This window comes from Epinephelus fuscoguttatus, linkage group LG12 (assembly GCF_011397635.1).
Source record: "Epinephelus fuscoguttatus linkage group LG12, E.fuscoguttatus.final_Chr_v1".
In the NCBI taxonomy this organism is placed as follows: domain Eukaryota; kingdom Metazoa; phylum Chordata; class Actinopteri; order Perciformes; family Serranidae; genus Epinephelus; species Epinephelus fuscoguttatus.
In genome coordinates, this window is record NC_064763.1 from 19,125,972 (window position 1) to 19,147,393 (window position 21,422).

General features: G+C 40.6%; 1 protein-coding gene and 1 long non-coding RNA gene across 15 annotated transcripts in view; one reads left to right on the forward strand and one right to left on the reverse strand.

The window, feature by feature from the left end:
• Positions 1–8,776, forward strand: part of auts2a (activator of transcription and developmental regulator AUTS2 a) — a 447,510-nt gene extending 438,734 nt beyond the window's left edge. For 10 of the 14 annotated variants that reach the window (XM_049592774.1, XM_049592785.1, XM_049592784.1 and 7 more), the window contains 5 exons: positions 2,587–2,728; positions 5,173–5,253; positions 5,345–5,428; positions 5,647–5,899; positions 6,128–8,776. In XM_049592774.1, the coding sequence (XP_049448731.1) occupies positions 2,587–2,728; positions 5,173–5,253; positions 5,345–5,428; positions 5,647–5,899; positions 6,128–7,376 (1,809 nt within the window). In that variant the 3' untranslated portion in view covers positions 7,377–8,776. The remainder of the gene's footprint in view (positions 1–2,586; positions 2,729–5,172; positions 5,254–5,344; positions 5,429–5,646; positions 5,900–6,127) is intronic. The other 4 variants (XM_049592780.1, XM_049592781.1, XM_049592778.1 and 1 more) reach the window with 3 other exon arrangements.
• Positions 2,613–21,422, reverse strand: LOC125898830 (uncharacterized). The gene is made up of 3 exons (XR_007450658.1): positions 20,931–21,422; positions 5,184–5,291; positions 2,613–2,747 (listed from the first exon to the last, which is right to left on the reverse strand). It is a non-coding gene; the product is annotated as an uncharacterized LOC125898830 (long non-coding RNA).

The window sequence follows — 21,422 nt, forward strand, 5'->3', positions numbered from 1 at the left end:
TTATTTCATTGTTTTGGGCGACATGCTATACTATGACTTTATTTCATGATTTTCGACGACATGCTATACTGTGACTTTATTTCATGATTTTCGACGACATGCTATACTATGACTTTATTTCATGATTTTGGACGACATGCTATACTGTGACTTTTTTTCATTGTTTTGGACGACATGCTATACTATGACTTTATTTCATAATTTTGGACGACATGCTATACTATGACTTTATTTCATAATTTTCGACGACATGCTATACTATGACTTTATTTCATGATTTTCGACGACATGCTATACTATGACTTTATTTCATTGTTTTGGACGACATGCTATACTATGACTTTATTTCATTGTTTTGGACGACATGCTATACTATGACTTTTTTTCATTGTTTTGGACAACAAGCTATACTATGACTTTAATTCATAATTTTGGACGACATGCTATACTGTGACTTTATTTCATGATTTTGGACGACATGCTATACTGTGACTTTTTTTCATTGTTTTGGACGACATGCTATACTAGGACTTTATTTCATAATTTTCGACGACATGCTATACTGTGACTTTATTTCATGATGTTGGACGACATGCTATACTATGACTTTATTTCATTGTTTTGGACAACATGCTATACTATGACTTTTTTTCATTGTTTTGGACAACAAGCTATACTATGACTTTAATTCATAATTTTGGACGACATGCTATGCTGTGACTTTATTTCATGATTTTGGACGACATGCTATACTGTGACTTTTTTTCATTGTTTTGGGCGACATGCTATACTATGACTTTATTTCATAATTTTCGACGACATGCTATACTATGACTTTATTTCATAATTTTCGACGACATGCTATACTATGACTTTATTTCATAATTTTCGACGACATGCTATACTGTGACTTTTTTTCATTGTTTTGGACGACATGCTATACTGTGACTTTATTTCATGATTTTCGACGACATGCTATACTGTGACTTTTTTTCATTGTTTTGGATGACATGCTATACTATGACTTTATTTCATAATTTTCGACGACATGCTATACTGTGACTTTATTTCATGATTTTCGACGACATGCTATGCTGTGACTTTATTTCATGATTTTGGACGACATGCTATACTATGACTTTATTTCATAATTTTCGACGACATGCTATACTGTGACTTTATTTCATGATTTTGGACGACATGCTATACTGTGACTTTTTTTCATTGTTTTGGGCGACATGCTATACTATGACTTTATTTCATGATTTTGGACGACATGCTATACTATGACTTTATTTCATAATTTTGGACGACATGCTATACTATGACTTTTTTCATGGTTTTGGACGACATATTATACTATGACTTTTTTTCATGATTTTGGACAACATACTATGATTTTTTTGTCATGGTTTTGGACGACATACTATATTGACGTTTATTCATGGTCTTGGACGACAGACTGTGACTTTTTAGCATATCTATGCACAGATTATGCACATACTGCACAGATTTTTTACATTATATTTTGATGTCATTTTTTTTTTTAAAATGACATGCTACACTACAACCCTCTTTTCAGACTTAAACTTAGACTTGCTTTATTGTCATTCAACAAAAACACCATCGGTGCATATATTAAATGAGATTTCGTTACTTTGGCTCATGAGTAGACGCATAAATTATGTAACTTACAATAAAATAAAATATAAAACACTGGTATGACTAAAAAAGTTAAAATTTCAAATAGTTAAAATTCAAATTACAGTGCATCACAGTACAATGTGACCTAGTGATATGATATTGCACTATCAGAAATAGCAGCAGTTGTAGTCCAGTGAGGATCCCATGGAGGGTGGGTGGTGGGGGGTGCGGGGGCTGTTACAGTCCATAGATGAGTGTTTATTTATTGTATGTGAGTGTTCAATAGTCTTACAGCCAGGGGAAAGAAACTGTCTCTGAATCTGGACGTCCTGCTACGGATGCTGCAGAACCTCCTGCCATAGGTCAGCATGGAGAACAGTCCATGGTGGGGGTGGGTAGGGTCAGAGGAGATGCGTTGGGCTCTGGTCAGGCAGCACTTATGCCCAATGTCCTGGATAGAGGGGAGTGGGGACCCGATGATTTTCTCCACTGTCCTCACCACTCTCTGCAGAGACTTCCAGTCAGAGGCCTGACAAGCCCCAAACCAGAGATGCAGCTGGTCAGCAGACTCTCGGTGGTGCCTCTGTAGGCTCTCCTCATCCGTCGCAGGACCTTTTTATTAATTAACAATAAACTATGTTTTCCAAAAATGCAGCACAAAGTGCCTTACAGTAAGGGGATTATAGGGACTGAGTGCTTTACTTGAAAAAATAAAACAAACAACAGGCTCACAAGACCATTTAATATGAAGGACATTTCAGTACACTTCAAATAAAACATAAGGTGAAAATAGAGAACATACAAGGCATCAACACCTCAAAAAGTGTCCTAGGTCAATACAAGCACCTAATCACTGACTTCTAGTAAAGTGAAAATGACAGTATTATCAGTCTATAGTGGGGTTTTACATGTGTTTCTCTCTGTCGGTCTGCCGTCTTCTAGCAGCAGATGCAGGTCGACCCTCACAAGCTAGACTTTGGCCTCAAGCCGGAGTTCCTGAGTCGACCTCCGGGCCCCAGCCTCTTCGGCGCCATCCATCACCCCAGCGACTTGGCACGACCCGCCACGCTCTTCTCTGCTGCAGGTGAGTGTGTGTCAGATCTCTGGGTAGAAAGATTGATTGATGGTTAACAACAGTGCCCTCTGACATACAGTAGAAGTCGCTTAATTCCTGCTGTTCAGAGTGAGCTGTTGTCTGATCATATCATTGTTAGCTGTGAACAAGCCAAGACAGCAAACCCAACAAAAGTGCTTTACAAGATGGACATAATAATCATTGTGAATGTTAGGGCATCTATTTTACTAAATATTAATAGACATAGAAATATTAATATATTTTACAGAACTAAGCAAACAAATGCAAGTGATTCAATTTAAATGCTGATGCTAACATAAGATGATTAGCACTTAACACGAAGTATAGCTCAGGCTGATGGGAATGTCATTAGTTATGCACGTATATGGGCATAAACGTCAGTGTATGTACCAAATTGCATTGCAATATATCCAATAGCTTTTTTCCACTAGAGCCACACTGCTGGTGTGACTAAAGACCCCTCTCTTTTGTTTTTTAACGAAAAAACTATAGCTTTAATTAGGATCCTTTAAAGAGAGAGTTCCGATTTTTAAGCGGTGTTGTATGATATACTTCTCTATAGTCAGTGTATTACCTACAGTAGATGGCAGTTGACGCCCCCAGTGTAAAGAAGCAAACACGAGTATCGCCCTGGAAGCTATGCAATATACTGCTGTGGACAGGAGGCAGCAGCAAAACATATTTATACACACATTTATAGTGTCGGTTATATTTATAATGCCACAGATGCTTTTAACATCCAGGGGTCTCATTTATCAACACTGCATACGCACAAAACGAGGCCTGAAAGAGGCGTACGCCACTTCCCATGGAAACGGTGTGATCTATAAAAACAGACTCGATGGGAAAAACTTTGACCCATGCTTACAAACGTTTTGGAGGCAGGAAATGGTGAGATGAGGTGGAAGCCTGATTGTAAAAATTGTTGAATATTTTTTGGTGCACGTCATTTTTGGCATGGATGCTACGCACTATTTCATAAAAGAGACCCTTGGTGTCTGAAGCCAACAATGCTATTTAGACCCCACCCAGGTGTACATCGCTGGGCATCCATCCAACATCGAAATATGACGTTAACTCAAACAGTCTATACACAGTGTGCATTCAGCAGTTTTATACATCATAAAAACTAAAAATAATTAAGTCAATTAAGTCTTAAAACAGTAAGCTAACATTGCCTATTATGGGACTTGAACCCCAGTATCCTGTATTTAAGTCATGTGCTCAACCCATTGACCCACCACATCACCTTGCTTCACCCATGAATTTACCTATCTAATCTCAGACTTTGGCAATTGGCTAGTACTAATCACACATTTCTGAATCCTAGGGTAGCACAGGAATGACCTTCCCTACTCTCCCTATGGCTAGCACTTGTTGCATGTGTTGGTTGGATTGGTTAGGGTAAGAATGTCAGGGTAAGCCAATCAAACGCAGAGTGAGACAGCCCATTCCTTCGCTATCCTAGGATTTGCAAATTCACGTACTAGTCCTAATCATGACCTCTTTGCCCATATCCTAACTACTTCCAACCTCAACGCATCAACGTGATAAGTACTAGCCAATCGCAGCACACAGTAGGACCCATAATAACGCCACACAGTCACACAATAGACACTCCGTTAGAACATTTGCACCACTTTGCCTTGCCGTCAGACAGCCCTTTCCACAGTTACTGGTACTTTGGTGTTTTAAAGAGTTAGTTTGGATCCACCAAAGTCACATAACAACACAAACAAAATAACGAATAGAGCCAGTAGTAGACCAGCAACTCATGTGATCTGCAAGGTTAAAGGACTGAATTTGTGAATGAAGTCTGGCTTTGAAGAAAGCATCGATAGCACAGCTCATTGGGACAGGGCTGTCCGATGGCAGGGTAATGCTTTTCTTTTTAGGGTGGATAAAATACATTTTGCTGCTGCCCCCATCCAAGCAGTGCATGGCTTAGCTTCTGTGGCAGTACTCCTGTATGCTTTAGACTGAGAGTGTGCCAGCTGCCATCTACTCTAGGTAACACTGACTATAGATAAGCACCACATACAACTAGGGATGCACGATAATATCGGTACGTCATTGGTATCGGCTTAACTATCAGAATCAGCCAACACGCTTCTTCTTATTTGGCACAATGAATGAATATGGCATACATTGAAAAGTACTGTATTTCATGTCTGCATCTGCTGGTGAACCATCATGATAAGAGCATGTATATATGATATGATGTTAATTTTACTATGGATTGGACTTGATGATCACTGAAATTAGGTGGGGAAAAAAGTGGATGTATAGATATTGGTATTAGTTATCGGTCAAATGAGTTATGTATCGTGCATCCCTACAAACCACCCCACTTCAAAAAATCTGAACTATCCCTTAGACTTCACAACATTGCAGTCAGCGGTTGATGGATGTTTTTGTCTCTCCCTGCTCAGGTCCCACACACCCATCAGCAGGTCCATTCGGTCATCCGCCCCACCATCCTGGAAACTTCCTCGCCCCAACATCTCACTTAGGTAAGCCGATCTTCAGTTCAGTTCTTCTCAGTCTCAATCTGAAACAAGAAAATGAAGATGTGACGTGTTAACATGTGGTTTCTCTCTCCAGAACCTTTCAGTAGGCCTGCATCATTTGGAGGACTTGGATCCCTCAGTTCATCGGCCTTTGGAGGACTGGGCAATCCAGCACTAAGTGAGTTTCAACCTCATGTTATCACTGTCTGTTACAATCAAACAAACACTATGACGGAATAATCCTTTTATAGTTGCTGTTTGTAATATTCCCAATCTAGCAATAAAAGGTATTGTTAATCATGATGTGTAAGAACGGAATTTAAATACAGATTTTCACCAGTGCAAGTTGTCAAGATACGCATTTAACTTGTGTCCTGCCGTGTTTTCCACGTGTTGAATCCCTAACAGCGGCCAATTCAGTGTTCGGCCATAAAGATGGCCCCAATGCACAGCAGCACTTCAACAGCAGCGCTAACAGCGGCCACCAGGAGCCGTGGAACCGCCTGCACCGTACGCCTCCCTCCTTCCCCACACCGCCACCCTGGTTGAAACCTGGAGACTCGGAGAGGAGCACCTCAGCAAGCTCACACGAGAGAGACAGAGAACCTGAAAAACGTGACTCGTTGGTCAGTAAAGACGACAAAGACAGGTGGGTGTTGCTCAACAAAAGGCTGCTTCCAAAAGTGACTACTCTAGCGTGAGTTCTGTCATCTAACCCTAAAAACAGAAATAGATAGGATATGTTTGGATACATATTTGGATTTTGTTGAACCATTTCTTTGTATTCTATGTTTAAGCCTATTGTTTCGATTTGGAATCAAAACTAAAACATAATTAATGTTACTGGTACTGATGGAGGTACTCTGTTTGTTTCTAGGGACTCTGTAGAAAAGCGTCATCCGAGCCACCCGTCCCCGATCCCTGTCAACCCCATCAGCCTCCTCGGCCACACCCGGCCGCCTGAGCACCACAGGAACCACCTGCCCCCTGTTTCTGCAGAGCCTCAGAGGGACAAGGAGAACAAGGCCAAGGACAGGGAGAGGGAGCACTCAGACTCCTGGAAAGACAACGGCACAGATGACCATAAGCTCAAAGACAACCAGCACAGCGACAAGGACACACCTGTCATCCACGACGGCAGAGTGCCAGAGGACAAAGTGTCCAACAGGGGGACGCCGTCGCCCTACGTCCGGCAGACCAGCCTGGAACGTCCCAACGGTGGGCTGAGCAGGGAGGTCCTGGAGAAGAAGGTAGAGCTGCCATACGAGCACCAGAAGAAAAACAGCGAGGTGAAAGTGAAGGAGGAGCGAAAGGAGGAGCAGGATGGAGCCACAGAGAGGGCAAGTGAGCATCCAACACAAGCACCCTCTACGCCAAACCTCCACCCTCCCTCCTCAATGCCTATGCCCATGAGCATGGCTGGCGTTCACCCCATCAACAGCATCAGCAGTCTGGAGAGAACTCGAGTGGTGGCACCCTTCATGGGTATCAGCCCCATTCCAGGAGCTGACAGGTTCCCTTACCCTGCCTTCCACTGGGACCCAATGAGGGACCCATATAGGGGTCTGGACATTCACAGACGGGACCCTTTGGCCAGGGACCTGCTGCTAAGGAATGATCCTCTGCACCGGCTGGCAGCACCTCGCCTCTATGAGGCTGAGCGCTCCTACAGGGACCGTGAGCCTCATGACTTTAATCGTGACCACATCCACCCTCTGGCCTTGGAGCAGAGGAGGGAGCAGGAGCGCGCCCATCTGGAGGAGCGTGACCGCCTCAACATGCTTAGAGAGGACTATGAGCACGGGCGCCTCCACCCAGCAATGCACCATCCTGCCCTTGACGGACATCTCCCACACCCCGCCCCAGGCCTCATGGCCCCTGGACTACCAGGCATGCACTACTCCAGGGTCAGCCCCTCAGCTGCAGCAGCGGCCGCAGCAGCTGCTGCCGCAGCTACCGCCCATCAGAACGGTATCCTGAACAAAACACCACCCACCGCCTCTCTGAGTGCCCCACCCCCGCTCATCCCCACACTGGGCGCCCGGCCTGGCTCACCCAGACGGACTACCCCCCTGGCCACAGATATCAGAGACAGACCAGCTCACAAAGACATCGAGGCACGGTGAGCTGAGCCTCAGCAGACTCAGTGCCCCTGCAGCCCTGTGCCTCACTAACACTGAACTCACACCAAGCACTTAGCTTTGGGCAAAGCAAGACTGTATCATAGCTGTGAATAACTTATGTGGGCAGAGACGTGCCCACGCAATGAATTGTTTTTGTAAAAAATTGCAAACAGACAATAATCATGGAACAAAAAAAAAGATTTTTCAAAGATTTTTTTCCCAGTTTGCTCCAGCTTTTTGTGTGCATTCTTTCTCTTGTATAGCGAAGTGACGCGGAGTAAGTCTGAACAATTTTGGAATGTACATGTACTTTAGCACTGACAGACAGCAAAGTGTGTAGATAATGTGTACAGTCGCTGTGCTCACTCTGTATGGATTAAAAATCATGGTACAAATATGCAAAAGGGTGTTTTGAAAGCTTTACTTTGAACACATGTAAATAGAGGAGTATTACAGCAGTGATTCAGAATGTGCTTTTTGCTATTTCCTTTCTGTTTTCTCAGTTGACGCAGCTGATTAGCATTGTACCAGAGACCCCATATTCAACTATGCAACAAACGTCTGGGCTCCCTTTCTGAAAGCCGGCCTTCTCACCACTACCGACTGTGTAACAATAAAGGACAAACAGCTGTATTCTCTCCACAACTCAGACACACAATGGGTCAAACAGATACAAGCTTTAACTGATCCACGCAGGGTTTGTAGGTGGCGATTTGGACTCAAGAACAGGCGATGTTTCAAGAATCACTTTCTCAAATCTGCTAAATTGTGGTGACAATCCTAGAAACAGTTGATAGAGGCGTTTCAAACGATTTTCAATGTAAAAAAAAACAAAAAAAACCAGCAGCACAAATGTCAACTTCTTTTCCCTTCGCTCAGTCTCGTTCTGGGGAGAATGCAGCACATTAAACACCATGACAGCACATCTGCCCTATCGAAGGAGTGTAAAGTACATGTTTTGGAAATAGGTTCTGTTGGTCAAACAGTGTATTAAAGTGCTTTCCTGAGTTGTTGTACCTACAAAATCAAAAGACAAAAAAAGCAAGTCTAAACTATGGACAGTTTGTTTCTAATGAGCAGAGATCTATTTTAGTAGTCCACTGAAGGTTTAGTTGTGCGCTTCAAACTCTGTGATATCATGTCGTGCAGTGTTTTTTAATCCAACATAAAAATGTCCACCAGAGCCATAGTGGTTAGTCGATGCGTATTGCAAAAAGATTGTTAAATGAGATTTTTTTTCCCTTTCTTTTTTTTGCTGTTAACCATGTACAGGGAAAAAAAGTGAAGTCTTTCTAGATCATGTACAAAAATGAGAAAAAATGAAGCGACTGAATCTTCAGCATGCTCCTCATTTAAACTTGTGTTATGTAAATTGTGCCATGTTATTAAAAAATGTGTACTAACCTTGTCTGTGGAGCTTTTATTCCTCCGCCTACATCCTCACCTACTGAGCTGAGTAAACAAGCTATATTTCTTTTTGACACTCGCTTACACAGTTAATGACTTTCCACATTAGACTCCCATGGAGGATAAACTACCTTGGGTAGCACTCTCACTTGCATTAAGTATTTTGTGTGCTGCTGATCGTGTAGTTATAAAGCAGCTCTGAAGAGTTTGTCACTTGACAGAGTCACTTCTAATCATGTTTCGTCATTCGCCTAAGAAGCCACAAGATGAAAAATGTCTCATTTCTCTCATCTCGGCTGCACCAGCAGGTGCCGACTTACTAGAAAATTGCTTGGTAACGGTTAAAACCGTGGAAACATCACGCATCACACTACATCAGCGACTTGGACAAGTGAGGGCTTGTGCTCAGTTCAATAACAGTGCTTTAAACATCAGCAGCCTTCAGTGGTGAATCATGGCACGGCACTTGTGTATTCATCAGAGGATGCAAGAGTTATTGACATTCCCATTACACTGAATAACCACAGCATTCATGCACCCTTCTCTGATTGATGTTTAGCACCGAAGCGCCCAGGTCACGCATCAATCAAACGTTGGCTCGATCCGTCGCTGGTGGGAAATGTGGATTGCCTGTATTTCCTCCTGCCAAGTAAATGCCTCCTGCTCCAGGGACCAACACTAATTTTCCTTTCTGACCTGCATTTATAATGTGCTGTCAGTACAGTGTGTGATAGTTCCTGCTTTAGACCAGGAGAGGGCGCCAAACTGCAAGATATACAATCAAGTACAACAACGGCCCTCATGGTTGCTGCATGACAAGGTGATGATGATACAATCCAACTTTGGTCTGCTACCACCAATTATATTCATTAAAGCTGCCACAATTAGCCAATTATCAATAAGAAAATTAATCTGCAACAGCTCTGATCATATTTTATTTAAGGGGAGAGACTACAGGTGAAAACTACGGGTTTTTCATGCACTGGTCAATTTTGGGCTATTTTTCTTCCATAAGATGTTCTTTTTTCCTAGTAGTGGAAAGAAAACAATCAAAATACACATTAATGTGTCTACTCGAGTTTGAATTTCCTATCTGGAAATTTGTCCACAAAGCACATATTTGATTAAAGAGGTCATCATTTGGATGTTAAAACAAATAACTCCAGAAAACTTGTAATACAAAAAAAGTGTCTTCATGTAGGTATTCAACTGAGAAGTTTTGTGGTGATACCTATCAGTTAATTTGTTTGCACCCTATTCGCCCACAATGTCATATTTTTGTTTTGCTACTCTTACTCTGAGCCAGATTAATCCACTTTAGTAGCACTTACATACACCAAACTTACAGGATTTATTCCTATTTATACTCTGAAGGTTTTAACAAAGGAGATTTTTTCGGACATAATTCATAGCCTGGTTTATAGAATAAATTAGTAGGGATGCATGAGTATTGCATTTTTTTGCCGATATCCGGTATGCCGGTAACCAATACTGATACCAATATATTCACTTTTTTCCCCACATAATGTAAGTGATCATCAAGTCTCATCTGTGGTGGAATTAACATCATATTATACATGCATACTCTTGTTGTGATGGCTCACCAGCAGATGGAAGACATGAAATAAAACAATTTTCAATGTATGGTAATATTCGTTCATTGTGCAAATTTTTTTTTTTTAAAAAAAGAAGCACATTGGCCAATTCGGATGACGTGCCGATATCATCGTGCATCCCTAAAAATTTGTGCATACTTAGTTAGAGACTACGTCAAAACATTTTAGAAAACATGTAATACAAACAAATTATTGTTTTTAATGCAAGTAATCAACTGGAGAAGTTTCATTTATCCCCTTCACCTGTAGTGTTTCCCCTTAAAAAATAGTTACAGCTTCTCAAATGATAACATTTTCTGGTTCTTAATCTTCTATGATTATAAACCATCATTTAAGTCATTTGTAGCTTTCACACATTGTCTGGCTTAATTAAGCTTCTTAAAGGATTTACTTCCTCTGATATGATTTCTCTGTTTTATACCATTGTAAAATGAATATTTTCACATATTAATATCTACAGATTATAGACAAAAAACACAGAGGACCCTGTGGAGTTATTATTTTGTAATCCTTTACAGACAAAACAATCCATTAAGGCCCAGACACACCAAACCGACTTCACAGAACTAGCAGCAACTAGAGCAGATTGTTCTGTTGCCTCTTGTGTCTCAGCTAAAACGTTGCACACAAACACCAAGTACACAGCTGACGGCCAGCCAGCACATACATTCTGCGCCTGCGTGAGAGGACATAACACCACGCCAGCAGACAGCCATAGTCTGTAATCGTCATTCAAAAAGGGAAACCATTTGACGCTAGTTAGCCAGTTAGCACATTAGCAACACAATCCCATGTAAAAGGAGCAGAGTATAAATAACGTGCGGCAATAAAAAATAACACAAACACATCACGAAACCTTTCTACAAAAAAGCTCAATAACTCCATGGATTCAACATGCTACAGTGGCAAAAAAAAAGCTGTTGGGGGAGCCGACAAGGGGCAACAGTGCAGGAAACACCACACCGACAAGGACAACAGATGCGCACAAACAGCCCAAGATTGACATAAGGTTTTTACCTTGAGCACAATCATCTGCAGAGGTCTCTTTCTCCCCAAACAAACTGACTCTGTGATTTAAGTCAGAAAAAATACTGGAAAACACAGTTTCACGTTAAAAAAAATCAGTGATTTTCCCAAGGCTCTCGTCCTGGAGGGGCCTCTTACTACAGTGGTTGATGCAAAAACAGAGCCAGTGTTTGGTTTGTCTGTTCTGAGCTATTGCGGTGCAACATGATGGGCTCCGTGGACATGGACCCGCTCCCTATGTAGATATTGTTGGGAATAGATTGATTTTATGTGTTTTACTATAAGTTGTGTTTCACTATATAAGTTTTAGATGTGTGAACAATGAGAATACTGAGATGATTTCAGCTGATCTGAATGTGTTTGCTTTGCAGAAGTGGAGAAGTACAGAAGAGGAAGAGACATGAAGTCTGAGGAGCACATACTGCAATGCTTAGATAATTAGTTTCATATATGGTAAAAAGAATAGAAAGTGATGTAAGGTACAGCACGTGTAAGGAGTTGTGTTGTTCTCTTGTCTTTCAAAACAGGAACCACGCCCACACCGCCAGCGGGAAGGAGTCAGATTAACATGAGGCAGGGGCGTGGTGTGGTGAAGGAGGAAGTGGAACTGCCAATGAGAAGAGGACAACGCCTTGCGTGCACAATGACACTCAAATATACTGGGTCAGGGAAAGGACAGGAGGTCAGACTTCGTGAACTGACACACCTTTGTTGTTCGTCAGGGATGTGAAGTTGAGACCCAGAGCTCTGTAATTTTATTCCTTTACTGCTTAATAAACTACATTAACTGAGACCGAATATCTTCTCCTATTGCTTCATTAAAGAACACGCAGGACTGAGCTCACACATAGCACATTGGAGAGTAGGATGAGACTCTTAGTCCAACAATATAAACGGCTCATCCTAAAGTAATAAAAACACAACAATTCTTATTTTTAGGTGACTATAAACTAAAGAAAACATGTATTATATTCAGTTTCTGCACATATAGCCCTCTAAATCTTAAACACAGAACCTTTACTAGAGAAAAAAATACAGGTACATTAAATTGATAATGATTATAATGATTAGTTGCAATCCTAATTTTCATTTGCTTGTTATGTCCTACCAACAGTTTAAAACCAAAAGATATTCAGTTTACTATCATAGACAATAAAAACAGGAAGCAAATCTACACATAAGAAGCTGGAACCAGTAACTTTTTGCTTGAAAAAATTTAAGTGATAACTGTTGCAGATTACTTACGTCAGTCAACTACTTGATGAATCAACTTATCATTTCAGCTCTCATCTCACCGCCTCTGAGTAAAGACCAACTCCTAACTGGTCAGCAGTTCAGAGACCATCTACATGCAGGTATAGAGTTTACCTTCGTCATGAGATCCACGTCCAAACTCTACATCACAATTATTGTACTCTCCCTTCAGCCCGAGCTGCCGGCTGCTTCTATCAGCTATTCCTGGAACGGCCTAATCTAAGCACCGACCAACAAAATCCTAAACTGTCTGCGTAAACTGCTTTTGGATGTTGCTACAAATCCTTTTTCCGCTGCAAAGAACCTGGCTTTTCAGCCTCCACTGCAGGTTTAATGGATCTAAGCTTCTTCCATCGATATGCCTCGTCTGCCACATCCTGCCTGGGCACAGACAGCGCCGGGCTGGGGCGATGCTCAAATGGACAAACATTAAGAAACGGCTGTGAGTGAGAAACCACATGAGAAAAATACAGAAGCCAACTACTAACGGATTTAAATAACAACTGGAAAATACAACAATTCTCATTATTTTGGGGAAAAGGTGCATAAACTGAGCATCCAGTCAGTGTATTCATAGCAATTCCATTTTCCCCAAAGCTACGCATTCAGCCAGAGTGGTTATAATTACCCTAAACTGCAACCAGATTGACTTGTTATCAGGAATCTGCCTGAAAGCAATAGAGAAGCATCCGTCTGCAAAGAGAGACACAATCCAGTGTGATCCTGATAGACAGAGGCTTCTGATTAATGAGGTCTGACAGTGGAGTGTCATATGGGGGGTGTGGTGCAAATGGGATCCTCTGAATGCAACTTCTTTATCAAACAACACACTGACAACAGACAACAAACAGAGAGGACTGATGAGACAGAACACAATAAGACCAGTCAGCTACTCTGGTGTGCAGATCAGTAAGTGATGGATGTCTCACTCTGTGGATTACAGAAGTTTCATGCAGTGAAATCTTGACACTGATTCGACTACAAACTCTCAATTAAATAAACAGCTAATAATCATTTATGAGAATTAAGCCGCAGATTATTTTCTTGATTAATCAAATGATCCATCAGTGTAACCTTTGGCAATTGGATAGAAGAGTTATTTCATCGGGATGCCGATGTTTTTAGATATTTGAGAAAGCCCCCAAAAGTCTTTGTGGCTTTAGTGGCGTAACAGAATTATGCACAGTAATAAAAGATGGGAACGTTATGAGTTTTCAAGGACTGAAACAAATTTTACATTGAACAATCAGGACCACTTCAAATATTTGCAGCTATGGGATTTTATGACAGAGAAATAAAGCATACTGTAAACCTCGATGAAAACTGAATCATAAAAACCAAAACTGGAGTTTACAAATCAAAGAAATATAAAATAATACCTGCACTATATCAACGTCTATAAGGGAGAAGAGGAGATATGACACTAAATGTAAAGCTGAAATGGGAAAAAGAACTAGGTGTGAATATTACAGAAGATAAATGGTTGCAAATTTAAAGAACACGACAGTCTACAACATCCTCTACTGTATGTCAGGATGCTGCTTGTTGACTAAAGCACGGCATTCAACTCCATCAGTCCAAACAAACTGATCAACAAACTGCAAACCCTCAATCTGGGAGCCCTACTCTGTCAGTGGATTAAAGACTTTCTTACCAACAGAACCCAGAAAGTCAGGATTAGTTAAAAATATAATTGTGAATGTGTGTCTATGTGATCAAGAGAATGATGCGATGAGCGAGTGTTGGTGTATGAGTAAACATGTATGCTTCTAACTGGATTGCTCATTGCAACAAAATTACATTGTATAATATACAATGACAATGAGACAAAATGACAAGAGGCTTTTTATTTATTTATTTACACTTTTTTTGTTTCTGTTTTGTTTTATTTTTTTCCCCATCCTTTTGTAATATTTTGTAAAAAAAAAACAATAAAAACAAAGTGTTAGAAAAACGGTTTTAGTATTTTTGATGGTTTTAGAGACCTCCTGGCGAGACTCAACAATTTTTAGTCACATCATTTATTTTTAGATAATTAAGATACTATGCAGTTACATATCAACGTAATAATAAAAATGTGACATGAAAGACTGTTCAATAGCTTAATCGCTAAAAAAAACTTTGTAGTTTATGTTTTATCTGATTATTTTATTAACTAGGGGTTGAAATCACCACAGGATCCATGATAGTCATGATACAATATTATTGTGATTTAAAATATGTTGTGATGTGCTGAGTATTGCAATAAAATCTATTGCGATATACTGCGATTTATTAACTTTTTTTCAACTGTAAATTATGTCCCCAAAGAAAACTTTGTCAACATCTGTTACAACAAATAAGATACATTTTTCAGTGTGTTCATCTCACTTCAGCCATTTTTTGCAGTAGACTGAAAAAGCAATTGATTATATTATTCTAGTAGGCTTCCTTAAGTTTTATTTGTATTTGTAACATTCATAATTTATATAATAAAAAATCCAAACTTAATTTGCGTCACCATTATCTGTAAAACAGATTCCTGTATGAGTAAGACCAACGCATATACAGCATTGTCCGGGTCCAGTTCTGACTGTTACAGCAGAATTTAGATAGCACTAATGCAAAATTATTTTTGGGTACATGTTTTTCTGTCCCTATTTTTTATGTTAAAAATGACTGCAGCTGATGGAAAACAAAGGCCAAGAAGTGACTGCCTATTTTTCAAAATAGTTTCCAATGGCAACTTAGCAACCATTGCTGTTTTAAGATGCCATTTAATGTCCATGTGAAAGCTTAGATTAAAGGTTGTTTCATACATTTGTATGTTTACAGGGCTTAATTACTTTAAAACAGTTCAGTTATTTTTTATAGTGTAGATTTCTTTGTCTGGCACAAAAGGGGAAATAAATAACAACAAAAACAAAATGAACAACAACATAAAAACATCAGTACGGGTCTCGACTATCAGCCAAATTGTTATTTTACACATTGTTATCAGCCAAGAATTTCAAAATCGGTGCGCCCGTATTACAAATTGTATTCATAACTTCTATTTATAAAAGTGTGGCACACTGTATCTCATTTTATCTGTCTTGTTTTTTTGTCATTACTGCCTTTCTTGGCGAAGACACTTTAAATGTTATTTAGGCTTTTTTGGTTCAATAAAGGTTAGATAAATGGAACAAAAACATTTTATTTGGTTGAAATAAATGTCCGAAAATCATGAAAAATATTAAATATATTCGTCCAGAGCAGGGGTAGGCAACCTGTGGCTCTTAAGCCCCTGTCCAGTGGCTCCTTGAGCCTTTGAGAAAAGACGTCTATGGAAATTCATTCTATGAATCTGAATGTTGCTGAACCTTGATAGCAATTACAATTACAATTTATTTATTTAAGGTAGGGACAGTACATATTAATAAACATAGTGCAGTAGTACATGTAAATATGCCAGATTGTAGCCCATGGCTAATTTCCATCTGTTGTCCCTAGGCAGGTTGTTGTTACTTTAGTAACATAAAAACAAAATGCATAAATAGCACAGGAGATACAGGAGAAACATTGAGAAACAGTACAAATATACACATAGTAAGTAATAAACAGTAGGAGGAACTAGATCAGGAGTGACCATAGAAAAAGAGGATGAAAACTGAAATGTCCTTGTATTGCACAGTTCATTATATTGCACATAGCCCTATTATATTGCACCAACCCAGCAGTGGCTGGTTAGCTATGGATGCCAAATCCAAAAAAGTAAATTGAATAAAATAGAGAATGTAGTAGTGCGTGGACAGATTTGTTTGCTCTCACTGCCAGCTCTGCAAAATCAAAGTACCAGATAATTATTAATAGTGCCCTGCACAGTGTCCACCTTGTGGTAAAACATATCAACAAATGCTTATTTAGACCATAAGTATACGCTAATTTAGACTTAATAGGCTATTTACCTTGATTATAAGGCTCAAACATGTTTTGCGGCTCCACGCAGATTTTTCAAATTATTTTTGATCAAAAATGGCTCTTTTAATGGCAAAGGTTGCAGACCCCTGGTCCAGAGCCTATGGTAACATCTACCCACTACTTGTTCTTTCCAACGAACAGTCCAAAAACCTAAAATATTTGATTTGCAATCATAGAGGCTAAGAAAACCAACAAATAATACAATTTAAAAAGCTGTGAGCAGTTTTTTTTGTGCTATTCACACTTATTTACCTAAATAATTCATCTTTAATCAGCCTTGTTGCAGATTGATTGTGAGTCGAATGAATCATTTCAGCTTTACTGTTCTATTAAAAGTGTTGCTACAGTAAGGTTTACTTGTCAGCCAACCTGTGTTTTGAGCTAAATAAAATGCATTGTGTTAAAAACAATAATCGACTTCTACGTTGTGAAAAACAACACTTCCTTAAAAGCTTGAGGGGTATCCCTGTGACGATGAGTGAATATTATGTTGCTTTTAATAAGTCTACCATGATGCTGTTAATAAACATTAAAACCTGAAAACCTCCACAGTGAGAAACCTAATTTATTTACTCTGACACCTGTTCCCTCATCACCATGTCCCTCTGGTCATGTAATTAGCTGTCTGAACACAAGGTGGCATCAGTGTACACTCCTACACTGTAAGGTGAGACAAAAGAAGCAACAGAGGGAGTTTCAGTGGATGGATGGATGCTGTACAGCAGGTAGTACACAGCGGCCCTGTCATCTCATTTGACCTGAGAAAGGAGAACCAGTTAGACAGGTTGACTTCCTCTCTGACCAGCGTCATATACCTGGTATTCACCTGGACTGAATGGAACACACACATGCTGTCAAACCAGAAGAACAACATGGCGTTCTAGACTCGACACTCCTTTGGTGTCTTGTTCTTGTGTTTGAGCTCAGCTGAGAGGCAAATAAAGCCAAGGGCCTCGTTTGTCAGCTGTCTGAATGCTGAAGTCTGGAATTCATCCCAACACAGAGTCATCTGTCTCATAATAACTGGTCGCACACCTCTCTCTGCCTCGGAGCTCACATGATATCGGCAAACAAGAACGCCTCTGCGCTACTGTAAACAAAACCTGTCTCCGGGAAATGACATGTCTGTGGGTTATGCAAAACACGGCGGATCATATGCCATATTAGGAATAAAACTACCTGGGAAACACCTACAGAGATTCACTGTCTCTTACATCCTCCATCACCTTAATCGTATGCAGTATGATGCATTCTGGCTCAAGCTAATACACCATCCTTTTCCCCGAGAAAAAAAGCAATTATGTGGGAATGCTCATAGTCGTTTCTCCCTGCTGACAACACTTCTAATCACATCCAAACAAACACACACAGCTCCTAAAAATACTTTCCTGTTTATAAATGGGAAGGCATCCCATTCTCAGTGGTAAAATTCCCCTGATGTTTCCACCCTCCTGAGAAAAAGCCTATAAACACAAGTCTACCAGTGCCACTGCCGGTTCCTCTACTGGGATTAAGCTGATGCTCTCAGGCCTCTCAAACAGAGTTCACTCATTCATCATTAGTTGAATCATCTACTGTTAAATTCTGGAAAGGAGGAGATCAAAAGAGCAAGAGCTGGCCTCAGATATGAAACGCTGTGTTACAGTGGATTCAGCCCTCCACTGAACCTAGGGAAATTAGCATAATGCTTTATGCCGCCAATAATCTTTCACACTGACTGCTCACAGTGGTCAGGATGAGACAAGCTGCTCTGTTAGAGCCCCTTTCTGACAGCAAGACATCATATTTGCTTTAACTACTATGTAAACGTATTCTTGACACCAGGTTCAAACCGACTGTAGCTGTACGCCTCTTTCCAAAATACAGATGTTTCACTGACTCTAATGGATTCCTTTGATCCTCCCAGAATCACTGTTGATATTGTATATGTGCTTCACGCCCCCTGTATGACTTGCTGCACATATGGAAAACCAGAATATCTGAAGATGTCACGACCCACGCTGTAGTAAGAGGCTGGAATACATTACAGAATCTGTGTCAACATACTCAAATACATACAGCCGATGGCAAAAAACACTTTCTGTAGGAAACAGGAATGTTTTCAAAGCTATGACCTTCAAAAGACAAGCACATAGCTACAACATGAGAAAAGAATGCAGAGGATAACTGTTGTTTATCTCCACTGATATAAGGCCTTACTGTTCAACAGCACTCTGGAGTCCTTCAGACATGCTGCGTTTTACTACTTGTTATGTATTCTTGCCCCATAAACAAAATAGTCAAGGTTCATCATGCTGACCCAGATTTCATCTAACTAACCATGAAAACAACTTAATCCTGTAGGTACCATTTTATTCCATTTTCACTAGGCAGTTTGGGACGACCTTCACACATCCGATTGCAGCCGAGCCTCATTAGCCGTGAGATTCAGACAGATGAACTTTAATTATCACAGTTGTTCTTCCTGCACCAGAACATTTCCGTCAACCAACTCACGTGGAACGCATTATTATGTGAATGCAGAGTATGTACAGAGTTGATATTTGGTGTCTAAGCTCCTGACCTTCACGTTTCCCAGAAGCATACAGCACCAAGCCCAGAGTGAAGGAAATAAGCCCTAGAAGGCTCACTCAAAAGGATCCAGCTATTATTCATAGGTGGAAAGAGTACTGGAATATTGTACACAAGTACAAGTACTTGTGTAAAAGATGTATTTCAATAAAAGTAAAAAGTAGGTCAGTTAAAATGCACTCAGTGTGACATTTTTAAAAGGCAAGGGCAGTATTATGTGATACATGATGCTGCTGTTAAATTAAAAATCTTTAGGCTACAAAATAAATGTATACGCTAGTGGAACAACATCAGCAACATGAACCCTTAAGTCCAAAACAACAATGAATTTCATTTATGGCACCTTATAGCCTTTGGATTCAACTGATAATCAATAACAAATAGTCTATACAGTCACCTAAATCAGTGAAGCTTCACTAGAGTTAACACGAAAAGGCACAGAGCTCAACATATTAAACAAAAAAGAGCAATAATAAATAAAAAGTCTGTGAACACTGCAGCGTGGGTGCAACAAGTAATATTAGGCCACATATATTAAATAACCTGGCACTTGTTATAGAATCAACAACAGGATTAAACATCACCAAGGCAACAGCACAGAGCTAAACAATATAAACTGCACAGTGGCTGCAGACACTAACACACATATTACAGCAAAGGAGAGGTTGCTTACTTAAACACACTGCATAGCACGCACACATACACACACAAACACAGTGTGTTGTTTCAGGCAAGTCTCGTGCCACACAAAATCCCCAACAATAACTGCATGTTCACTCTCAAAGCAGATTATAACCAGTCCACTCAGCCAGTCTGTCCCAGTGTAACCAGTCCAATCAGCCTGTCTGTCTCAGTATAACCAGTCCACTCAGCCTCTATGTTCCAGTATAACCAGTCCATTCAGCTTCTCTGCCCCACTATAACCAGTCTATTCAGCCTCACTGTCCCACTATAACCAGTCCACTCAGCCTCCCTGTTCCACTATAACCAGTACACTCAGCCTCTGTTCCACTGTAACCAGTCCCACCAGCCTCCATCCCCCTACAATCAGTCAACTCAGCCTCCCTGTCCCACTATAACCAGTCCACTCAGCCTCCCTGTCCTACTATAACCAGTCCACTTAGTCTCTGTCCTACTATAACCAGTCCACTTAGTCTCTGTCCCAACTATAACCAGCCCACTCAGCTTCTCTGTCCCACTAAAACCAGTCCTCTCAGCCTCCTTATAGACCTTTTTGTTGCTACTCTGTTGCTAGGGCAACAGCTTTGGCCCCTGTTAACTTCCTGTCAGCCTCTGCATTAACAAACATCCCAACAGGAAATACAAAGGGACCCATGTAGAATGTTTATGTTGTCAAGTTTGAAAAGGTCCATACATTCCTTCCCAACATTAAATGTTGCGTGCACCTGTCTTACTCCACCGGCCTGAAACAAAGGCAAAACATGCGTTCCTCCTGCAGGATGCCCTTTACCTGTAAACCTCACTAATTGGTGCACCTCACCTTTTTACTAGGCGCCATCTGCCACAATAAAATTAACTTACAGATTTTCGAAAAGTAGTTACAACTACAGCAGTCATGCTTATATCCACACAGCTAAAAATAAATGACCCCAGACAGCTAGCAGGCGGCATAAGCTAACATAGCAGCATAAACTGGCAGACAGCAATTAAACCCTTCCAGCAGCGATAATGCTAACACACAAGCACTGACAAAATAGCCGAGACACTGACAGCAAACACTTACCAAGTTGAGGTGAAATGGAGACCCCTGAATCCCGACAGGATTGGTCCTGTGGTACCATCAGGTTACACGAACTACGCCCCCAGTGGTTAGCTCAAGAAAATACATCTCTTTATGAATAAATAAAAACGCCAACACGAAAATGGCGGCAAAGTGATAATTTGCGTGTTTTTCGCCTTCCAGATTTGTGAGAAAACGCTCATGGAACACATACAAAAACAGGTCCAGTAATGCATGGCGACATAAGTGGGGAAGTTAACTTTGGTGTCTGGTGTGTATGTTAGCTAGCACGGCTTGCACGGTGCTAGCAAGCTACCAACTTTAGCTAGCCCGACAAACCGTCGAACTTTTCACTTGGGAGATATGTTTTAATAGAGCTGCGTCACATTCATAATTCTGTGGTCGTTTCTATCAACGTCCTGTGGCACAGTGTCTGTCCGAAGTCTGCCGCAAAGATAATTTCTTCCGAGGTACTCGACACAAACTCCGAACCAA